The 11,364-nt window shown below is 34.9% G+C and overlaps 2 protein-coding genes across 3 annotated transcripts in view; both read left to right on the top strand.

The window, feature by feature from the left end:
* The first annotated feature begins 206 nt into the window (after nucleotides 1–206).
* Nucleotides 207–4,566, top strand: LOC132131089 (vesicle transport protein USE1-like). 2 transcript variants are annotated; one of them, XR_009428847.1, is made up of 9 exons: nucleotides 207–360; nucleotides 664–713; nucleotides 923–1,001; nucleotides 1,084–1,236; nucleotides 2,104–2,119; nucleotides 2,218–2,248; nucleotides 2,333–2,495; nucleotides 3,574–4,051; nucleotides 4,083–4,566. XR_009428847.1 is itself a non-coding variant. In XM_059543020.1 (8 exons), the coding sequence occupies exons 1-8, from the start codon at nucleotides 259–261 to the stop codon at nucleotides 3,754–3,756; spliced, it is 777 nt and encodes a 258-aa protein (XP_059399003.1). In that variant the 5' UTR covers nucleotides 207–258; the 3' UTR covers nucleotides 3,757–4,055. The 2 variants fall into 2 exon arrangements, 1 of the variants encoding a protein (XP_059399003.1); XM_059543020.1 differs by lacking the exon at nucleotides 4,083–4,566 and having other exon boundaries at nucleotides 3,574–4,055.
* Nucleotides 4,567–8,236: 3,670 nt separating this feature from the next.
* Nucleotides 8,237–11,364, top strand: part of LOC132131981 (insulin receptor-like) — a 67,136-nt gene continuing 64,008 nt past the window's right edge. The window contains exon 1 of the mRNA XM_059544180.1: nucleotides 8,237–9,413. Within this exon, the coding sequence (XP_059400163.1) occupies nucleotides 9,335–9,413 (79 nt within the window). The 5' untranslated portion in view covers nucleotides 8,237–9,334. The remainder of the gene's footprint in view (nucleotides 9,414–11,364) is intronic.

Here is an 11,364-nt window from a genome sequence, read left to right as displayed (position 1 = left end):
TCACGGGGGATATTTAATTAGCTTTTTTCTCTGCTTGAATTAACTATTTTTAAGCTATGAATATTAACGTGTTACAAGTAAATGTGTCTTGTATGTTTGTTTTTAAATGTTTAATACATTTTCAGACGTTATTGACAACCGCTCCTGCGTAACCACGAAGGACTCTTAATTTGTCGCTCTCTTCCATAGACATGTCTATGGCTCTCTTCCGCCTTGCTGTCCGTGAAACCCGAGCGACTTCCGCTTGCAGTGTCAAATATGGCCACGTCCAGACTAGAGACTAATTTTATCAGGTTATTATCGCGCTGTGAGTCCCTGGCTTCAGAGAGTAGAAATGAAACAGAATGGAGACTCGAGAAGGTAATGTAATAACGACGCTGCATTTTACGTTTACTTCTGTGCTTTATATTTTTGCACAAGAGAATATTCTGCATGATACAACAAATATCGCCAGCGTCATATATATGTGTGTGTGTGTATATATATATATGTACACACACACACACACACACACACACACACACACACACACACCATGCATTCAGTCAGTGTCTTATTTGCTTTCTGTTTTTGCTGTGGATATTTTTAGAGTGCAATGAAATATCTTCATTATCATTTTCAGCAGAAAATCATATTTATTAGATTTACATTTGTCTTTTCAAGTACGTTGGTGCTCTTGAGGAGATGCTTGTTGCCCTTAAAAAGAGTCCCAGGTAATTTTTGTGAAAATTACAGACATTAATCAATCATATCTTTAAAAAAAAAGTTTAAAAATAATAAACCATTTCAACATCTATTGATTGAAAATGAAATATATTAACCTCAGAGTGATGTTGAGATAAAGTGCTGAAGGTGTTTCTCCTACAGCTGTGTTAGTGATGTAGATGAAGAGTCATGATTGATTTCTGATTCGTTCCCTCAGCAAACCAACAGCGGAAATCCTGACGGACTATCACCGCAAGGTGGACTTCCTCAAGGGTCTCTTAGAGGCAGACAAACTGGTCAGTCGTTATAGTCACCACCTGCTCAATGACAGTAAAATGAGTCCATGATTGTGTGTAGAAACGCTTTGTTTGTTTCTAGCCGTCTCCAGCAGAGAAGTCTTTAGCCAATCAGTTTCTGGCTCCTGGACGGATGCCGACGATGTCCAGCGAGAGAACGCCGGCCAGTAAGACGGTGCACATTCAGAGCAAAGCGCGATGTGCTGGAGAAATGAGGAAGGAGCTGATGAGCACTGTACGACTCTTTTCTCTTTTTCAGTTTGTTTTTATGCTATTTCAAAATTCTTAGTGTTGTACCTTCATAAACCCAAAATTGATTGAAGCAAGAAACTTAACTGACTAGACTGCAAGAAACATCATTATGTGTTAGTTATATGTATGATTTAAAACAAAAACGAAACAAAAAAATCACCAAAAGGTGCAAGAAAAATTAACCTAATTCAAGACATGTACAAAACCTTGATCAGTGTTACTGAGTATTATTGGTATTATAGATTTAATTATAATATTTGAAATATCAGTTTTCATTTAATTCATTTTTAATAGTTAATTTTTATTTTATTTTAGTACTTAAACTAAATGAACATGAGAGGTACTGCTCTGGCAACTAACTAAAATAAAGTAGATTAAACAGAAATATAATATACATTTAATATATATATATATATATATATATATATATATATATATATATATATATATATATATATTTATATATATATATATATATATTTATATATTTATATATATATATATATATATATATATATATATATATATTTATATTATATATACTTTTAAATTTATGCATTTAGCAGACGCTTTTATCCAAAGCGACTTACAGTGCATTCAGGCTATCAATTTTTACCTATCATATATATATCTATATCTCTATATGTCTCTCTCTATATATACAATTATAAATATATTCTAAATTATATTCCAGTTGACATTTACTTCAAATAAGGATTATATATATATATATATATATATATATATATATATATATATATATATATATATAAATCCTTATTTGAAGTAAATGTGTGTGTGTGTATATATATATATATATATTACAGACTCTTTATTTTGTTCTTAACAGGGTTTGTCATATTCCGGTAAGTGTTATATTTTAATATTTAAATGCTTCATTTTAAGAAATTAAATGTCACATGTGAATCATGCCTTTGTTGTTGTTGTTGTTCTTCATGGTTAGGTTCACTGGAGACAGATCTCAGACACAGAAAGTAGGTGGCGCTCTCTCATTGGTGTTCTGTGTGAAGGTGTCACTGGTATCTACAGTATTCAGTTCTTTTCTGCTGTATTTTTAGGAGTATTCCTGTAGATGAGCAGCAGTCTGCGGCAGAGCTGGACGCTATTCTAAAGCATCATAACAACCTGCAGGAGAAACTGGCCGATGACATGCTGAACCTCGCTCGCAACCTCAAGAACAACTCACTCGCGGCCCAGAACATCATCAAGCAGGACAACCAGGTCTGATGCTTTCCTCTCTACACAGCTGTTATTAATCTGCTGTCTATATATATGACGTAAAGTGCATATTTCTGACAGTAATACCCATCCTCTGACAGCAGAGAACATAAAACATTTTAAAAAGTGTGTACATGTTTTAATCAACAACATATTTAATCATTCTCATTCCTGATTGACAGTCAATTCTTGTTACTGTAATACAACATTATTTTTATATGTGCTTACAATAATAATAATGTTATATAATATAAATATATTGTAATTAATTAATATAATACAGTTAATAATATGTATATATTATATTACATTACCATTGTTATTATTATTGAGAATTATATTATACTTTTAATAAAATAATGTTTTAATTGATGTTATTGCATATTTATACTATGTATTACTGTAATACAATTTTATTTTTTGCATCCAATCCAGCAAAGTGGTCACCATTTATCTGCCTCAAATTAATTATTGCTCAAAAGAATAAAACATTTTTTTATTGAAATAATTTTAAATAATTACTTTTTTTTTTGCAAATCTAAAGAAAACAAATATTGTGATTTTTATATTCTATATGTATTCTATAAACATATTTGTATTCATTGTTTGCACCAGCTTCATGTTTTTAATGTTATTCAAATGTATAATATTAATAATATTATTATAAAATAGTGTTATAAACATTTATTATTGTTTTATTAATACAATAATAGACTTGTAATATAATATTGTATTATTATTATTATTATGTAATATAATTATTATTAAATTTTTTAGTGAAAATTACCACATTAATAAGCATTTATAAATGTAAAGTAGCAGCTTGAAAAGACTGGTTTATTAAAATGAATTAGTGATTTATTTGTGTTGTGACCACTAGAGGAAAGCAGTATATTAATTAGTGTTACTCTAATTATTTAGCTTTCAAACATAAATGTGCTGTTACTACAGAAACATAGCATTACAAAACTGCATAGAAACTAATATGAGCTTTTTGAACTCTTAACCTTTAACATACTCCGATTAAAAGATTTGTGCTGCATCTCACAGCAGTTAACCGGCTGTAAACGTCTCTCTTCAGACTCTCACTCAGTCTGTGCGTCAGGCCGACATGAACTTCGATAAGCTGAAGACCGAGTCAGAGCGTCTGGAACAACATGCCAAGAAATCTGTCAACTGGTTCCTGTGGCTGATGCTCATCGTTGTCTCCTTCACCTTTATCAGCATGATCCTCTTCATCAGACTGTTCCCGCGACTCAGATGATCCTAATCATCATCAGATTTATATATAACAACAGGTTTACAAAGACACTAGCAAGTAGTAATAAAGATGATTATTCAGTCAGTCAATCCCTCGAACATTACCTGGATGCTATTGTTGATGTCATAACAAATTTGCGTCGAATGACGTCTTAAACGAATCCTATTTTGTTCGAATGTTCGTACGGTAAGTAGACTTTTGAACCATAGACTCTTCGTCAGTGGTTTCAGTACGTAACCAAACGTTCCTAATACTAATTTTGAGACTGGCATTTTTGTCTTTTTAAAGATGCGTCCAAGTTGTCCCTGAATTGTCTTCAGTTCCAACAGGTTTATAAAATATTGCTTAATAAACTATATTTTGACACTATATACGAGCGTTTTGAGACGCTTAAAATGACCAACAGTTCTATCCAGCTTTATCGGAGTTTCTGTTAGTGGCTTTCTCACATACGATCGCTATAAAAATGGACCGAGCTGTTTTAAGATCCGGTTGACTTGTCCAGACTCGCCTTGTTGATCAGGAAATGTTCTGGCAAACAGCAGGAAGTATTTTTGCCTGTCGAAAGCACAGATGGAGACTGTCTTCTCCACCCAGAGAATAAATGGTCCATATTTAGCTGCCAACGATCTATTTGTGCTTTCACTTGGACGGAGAATTAAGTATTGCTCCGATATGGTTAATGTGTTTGTTAGAGTGCAGCTCTGTTGATTTGTATTTTATTTCTATTTTTTTCATCAGATGTGTCCGAGAGTTATCTGTGAACAAAATAAAGGAATATGCATTATTTTAATAAAATAATTTGCAATCTGATTACTTGGTGTTTATTTTGTTTGAGGTTTTGACATCCAGACACTGCACAGAACGAATAAAATAATGGTAGGCCTAACTCTGTTGCCTAATTGAGTTTATTTCTCACAATTCTGACAACAATTTCAAAATCTGAATTCTGAGCGGGGAAACAGAATTTTGAATTTACAAGCTATTCGGAATATTATTTTTTGGAACGCCGTTCATTTCAAGATTTAAATTCGAGATTCTAAGTGAGGGGGAGTGCGAATTGAGAACTGAGTGTTTATCTTGCTATTCTGACTTTATTTCACCCTAGGAATTGTGAGATTAAAAACTCAAAATTCATAGGCTGACTTTCTTCATCGCAATAGTCAATAGACTATACTTTGAGTTACAAAAATGACATTATGAGAAATGGCTTTTTCTCATGCGTTTTCTCGGAAAATGGAAACATGGAATGGAATTTCTCTGGAAAAATGGCTGATGTACATGGAAATTTATGCACTTTGGGATCATGTGCTTTATGACCCCTGTCGCTATTAGCTCAGCAGTCCCCTAATGCATCATAAATCATTGTAACTCTGACACGAGACTCCTATGGACCCAAAGGCCTAATTTTCCAAAACCAGGTTGATCCACCTTTGAAGTAAAGCGAGCAGATAAAGCAGCCGTGAGTTTTAATTTGGCGGTTCCTGACAGGGAAAGCTGTGATCCGGCTGGAAGGTGGCAGGTTAGCTGGGGTCAAGGGATTGAAGTGACCGCTCCACCCGGCCGCGGGCCTCGGGGGAACCCAGCAGGTGCTGCAAAGTTCCTGGAAACCGCTCAAGTTCACCGAGATTAAGATAAAGCAGCCTTCTTAAGAGATCTTGAACCGTAAACTGGAAAAGCTTTTACTTGATTTATTTATTTTTTTGTTCCACATGAAGAAATGAAGGTCAGATGTGTTCAACAAATGGAAACAGACAAGTTTGTACACATATTTCACAGCTCTGATATCTGGCTCGCTTGTGAGTCATGTACTGAGTCAAGACATTTTTCTGTCAAGTTTTGAAGTCGGTGAATAAGTAAAGACAGTACTGTGGTGTGCTGGGGGCGGAGGGCTGGTTTTAAACAAAGTTGTTGCAACATGCCCCAGCAGGAAGAGCAGTGTGGGAAACGCTCTTCTGCTTTGATCCTCGCAGAAGGAGCTGGTATAATTACGCCGTAGGTCCTTCAGAATGGGTGGTATGGGGGATCTAACCTTCTGTAAACACTAATGCTGAGCAACATGCAGGAAGTTGTTCAGGAAGCTGTTTGGTTACCTGGTTTCTCAATCTTTCCTCCTTGGTGTTGTGGTAAATAACCTCTTGCTTTGAGACCGTGGTGGCCATGTGTACTCATCTCATCCAGGTATATTATGAGATTGTTTTGTTTATGGTAATGTTTAGGTAAAATTTTAGATTATATAGATAGATAGGAAAACACCATATATAGGAAACTGAAATAAGTTGCTAAAACCTGTTGGCATGTGCTGCCAACATGTTTATATTTATAGACAGCTCCCCATGAATCAAGCCGCAAAAAAAAAAAAAAAAAACTGATGTTTTTCTATATTGCAACAGCTGTTTGCTAATCTTTTAAAATCATCACAACTTCTAAATGTGTTCAGACATCTTTGTTATTCCCAAAAGATGTATAGGAGATTGTTTCTTCATCAGAATTGGAGAAATGTATAGCATTAAATCACTTGCTCATCAATGGATCCTCTACATTGAATGGGTGCCGTCAGAATGAGAGTCCAAACAGCTGATTAAAAAAACAAGTAATCCTTAAGACTCCATTAAAATTGTTTGACTTTAATCCATCTCTTTTCATCCAAATATGAGTCCATCATCTTTTTTGGCTTCTCACAGCAAAATTCACCCACATATTTGTTTAGAACTGTTTTGGACTGCAACAGTGCTTGCATATTTCTCACCTGATTCAGATGAGATGTCTTTTGGAGAAAATATTACAGATAGAGGACTCATTTGAGATTGTAAACATCTTAATGGTGGATTTGTTTCTTAGAGACATGCAGCTTTTGGCTACACATTACATAAACTGATGGACTTTAGAGGTGTGGATTATTGTGATGTTTTTATCAGCTGTTTGGACTCTCGTTCTGACGGCACCCATTCACCGCAGAGGATCCATTGGCTAAATTTCTCCACAATTGTTCTGATGAAGAATCAAACTCATCTACATCTTGAATGGTGGTGTGTAAATTCTCGGAAAATGTTTATTTTTTGGTTAACAATTTCTTTAAGATGCTTTAACTAATCAAAGAATATAAAAACAACTTACTCAATGCCAAATAACTAATATTGCTCTTTTATATGCATGAATGAAAGCACTCATAATTTGACGTGGCAAGTATTCAAATTCACTTTATAAGGAGTGTCTAAACAAACATTGCAATAGACATTACATCCATTCATTCTTCAATACAGTGTCAAATATCCACTGGCAATAATCTCTCGTTATTCACAAAGGGGTGTTCGTAATGAACTGGCAAATCAATATTTGCTCTGTCAATGTTTATTAATAGTCCTTTGACATTTGCTTGTGTGCTTCTTTTAGTTATTGCTTAAAGGTCCTTGCACAGGTGTGGCCCGTAAATCAATAGCAGTTTTCCTTTTCCTTTCTATACATATCTGTCACAGATTAATTTATTTAAATGTATTAATATCTTGCACGGGGATCGGGGAATGACATGTGTGTTCAGGGTCTGACAGGTGTGTATGTGGCTGAGTTGATAAAGGGAGACGACTAATCTGATCACAGAAATCATTTTGGATTACTGATGCTGGAACTGTCAGTATATGAGCTCTTGTATAACAGATAAATTAATCACAGCTTTAAAGCGAGCGAGATGTTCCGTTCCTGTGAGCTTTCACAGATTAAATTGTCCAATTACATTACAGTTGTGTTTAGGTGCCTCCATGCAACACTCATTTCAATAATGACCAATGGCAAATCATTGACTTTAATGCAAGCTTGTTAGTACATTATAGTCATCATATACGAACAAATCACATTTGCACTTTGCATCAAGTTCAAGATTCTCCTCTTGCTTGAATTATATTTGAACAAATAATGTAGTATAATATAATAATAATGCTTTTTAAACCTTAAAAATGTAAAATGTTATCCATGTTTAATGTCAACTATACACAAAATACATATATTTACATCGATTATTAAATCCAGATATATTTATTTCGATTTATAATGAAATGTAATTAAAAATGCAAAATAATAATAATTATTTAAAGTATTTAATTTTGTCAAATGTAAAATATTGCATAGATTCAAATTTCAATTACCAAAATTCTCAGTTTTAATATTAACCTTAAATATAATCTAATATAATCTAATATAATATAATATAATATAATATAATATAATATATGTTTGAATTTGTATCTTTAAAAGGTTGTCTAACCTTTTAGAAATACTAAATAAATACTAAATCAATTGCAATTTATAATTTTAAATGTAAACTATTGCATGGGATCATATTCCAAGTAGTAGAATATTGGAGCACTTTTAACATCGATGGAAAGGCGTCAATATATTTAATGCATGACTCTTTCTTTCTCTTCATGTGGGCGTCACAGTCTCCACGCTTGACTCCATTCCATCAGCTCTGATCCGCTCCGTGTCTTCGGCTCCACCGCAGCTGACTGGCAGCACTTGTTTACTGGTGAAGATACACAGGGAGAGACGAGAGGGGAAACCGTACCGCCGACAACACGAGAGAAGTTTTTCCCCCACTTTCAGCCCATTCTCACGCCAATGAGTCCATCGAAACCGCACACCGGGGTCTTGTGGACGGAACTGAGCGGTTTTATGGGCAGCCCGGAAACGCGTTGGACGCTGGTCTGTTGATTAACGTGGAAGATTAAAACGCAACGCGGCCGTGACGCGCGTAACGTTACGCTCACACTTCGGTAGCATTGTGCTTCTGGAAGCATTGCTTTAGGGGGAATATCCAGATTTGTATGGGCCTCTGAACGCTTTGGATTTACACAAACGTGTGTGGATGTTTGATATTAGGGGACGTTGGCTTTTCTGACTGTAGACTATAAATATATATATATTTATATTTTTGTGTGTGCTTGTGTGTATTAGTCATTTTTCTGATAGGAACATTTGGCAGTGCATGAAAAACGAACTGTGGAATAACGCTTTTAATTTTTTTTCGTTCAAATGAGGCATATTATTTGAATTTTGGACTATCGGGAAGCTTTTCTGTGAACATTTGAGAGATATTTTTTGTTTTTAAAGCCACCTTGGGTACCGTATTACTACTACTATTTTTATTATTAACTTTGAATTAAATTTCAAGCTAAAACATGGGTATGAAGAGTTGCAATGTACTGTTACCTTAAGGGTATCTCATCCCTAGAAGGGTGGGATTGACTCCAGGGAAGAAATGCATGGACTTTTTCATACTTGATCTACTGAAAGCAAAGATGAAATCGAAAAGTCGTTCAAAATGATTTTTATTCATTTATTTTTCACTAGGGTGCAGGATCATTTTATTTAATACTGCGTGGGCAACAACTACTTTAATTGAACATTGTCTTTAACTGAAGCACGCTGGACCCCTGGGTCCCCTTCTTTGGGGGTCTCATTTAAATTGTACCTGACTTTTTCCTGCCTGGATATAAGATAATCAAGATTTTATTTTATTTTATTGCTCGACAACCGTTTTTTGGAAGGAACCGTTTTCCAAGGAAACTAAAACGTGTCGCGAAGCATAATGCGGCTGGACACATCTGTGGTTGTTTTGGTCACTTTCGCCTACATCGTGTGCTTCTGTGGATCCCTACATGGAGAAAGTAAGTCACGACACGCTCTAACTCGTTTTAATGCACAAAATATGTATGTGTTATTGTGCTATGTGTGCGTAGTACTGTAGTTTACAACTGAGGGGACTTGTGGAATTCACTCCATGTAGACCTCGGGCAGCTCCTACATGTGTTGGCAAGGGATGTCACACGGATTTATTTGTTTTAAAATGACCTGTGTGTTGGAATTTAATCATTCGAAACCATTTTATGTGTTACATATGTCATAAATGTGCCATTTAGCTGATTTGTAGAATAAAATCGTATTATTGTAGTTAAACGTATGTTTTCATAAATCATATCCTCCCCGCTTTCTCTAAAAATGGGCCGTTCCTTAGGCCTGGCGTTCTGCGCGTCAGCCCGAAGGGCTAGATTATCGCTCGTGACTGGACTCGGCGGGATTCGCGAGCGCGCGCACGCCTGGATTCCAGTCGCGGAGACGCACACGCACGTTCTTCACGTTCGATTTGGAAGCGCGTAAACAAGCCGAGTATGAGGTGTGATTTATCCGTTTTCCCCATAGTCGAGGCCCTAAAAATAATCCCATATCCTATCAGTGTGCTGGATTAGTTTACCACGGGGTCTCTTTCTATCGATGTATCCAGGTCGATTTAGGAGTAATATCTATTCTGAAATTCCCAAATGAGAAGGAAAAGAATGTTGCCTTTTGTGTAACATTTTATAATAACGTTTTATTCTGTGTAGCTATGATAATTCACTTGAATTACTTTCTTATTATAGCAAAAATTATATTATACTTAACAGAACAGTGGTTTGTGTTAAATCAATCTAAATCAATATGCTTTCAAATATGAATATTCATAATGTATATTTGTTTATTTTTAATCATTAACAAACATATGCTTTAACCTTTGGTATTTGTATTAATTCATATTCCTGTTACATTTTCTATACTTCTAAAATTATATAATATATATATATATATATATATATATATATATATATATATATATATATATATATATATATATATATATATATATATATGCCTGCAAAAGTAATTAAGTTGTTATTATTAAGTGTCAAAAAAGTTTTATTTATTCATATGTTAAATGGAGAAGCTTCTACATGCATTAAGATCATTTATTACTGTGAAATTTATAGCTTTATCTAAACCCTTTTAGCTTTTCCATTTCTGAACATCATTTTAAATTTAGGATAGGCACTTTTATGGGCACACCACACTTAGAATAGTGGGCTGTTAATGTTTTTTTTAGAGCTGCCGTCTGAAGAAAGTTCTGTACTGATGCCTGCAATAGTAACACAGTGTTAAAATAATGGTCTGGAGATAATTAGATCTTCCTTATTATAGGTAACCGTTGCATCCCAGTGAGCTGTTTGAACTGTAGATGGGAAAATATCAGGTTTTTGTAGGTGGTGTGATTTTTCTGTCAGAAACCTGCTAAATGTCCATGCAGTTTTCTTTTTTTATGTAAAGAAACTTGGCAAGATGGGCAATTTTTAAAAAATTATTTTTTTTGCTCCATTTGAAAACAATTCCCAAGATTGGTTCCAAATCCGTGCTTCCGAATCTTTTGTTGCCGTTACTCTTTTGGAAGACATCTATAGTTGTACTCATAGTTATTAGAATATTAAAATACGCTGGAATAGATTTAACGTTGCCGTCTGTCTCCTGACTCCATGGACCTGTTTGGGATCTTCTGACACTCTGTAGTTTGCCTTGGTATGTCTCCCAGAATTCCAGGGGTGTGGAATGTCTTTGAAGTGGCCCACCCTGTAGGTGCTCTTGCCGTTGAGGGTTTCGGGACTCATTTCGGCGTCTGCTGCCTGCTGACCTCTTGTCTTCCAGGTCATGTGTCTGAACATTTGCCATGTAGCATGCGAGCTCTACGTTCATCTCTGTGAATCTCCAGGGTGGGCTTTTCCCAGGAAACCGGAGCATTTCCGCATGCTTCTGTTT

Source organism: Carassius carassius, chromosome 48, assembly GCF_963082965.1.
Source record: "Carassius carassius chromosome 48, fCarCar2.1, whole genome shotgun sequence".
Lineage (NCBI taxonomy): Eukaryota > Metazoa > Chordata > Actinopteri > Cypriniformes > Cyprinidae > Carassius > Carassius carassius.
Note: the sequence above shows the minus strand (reverse complement) of the source record. Positions and strands in the feature narration are given on the sequence as shown.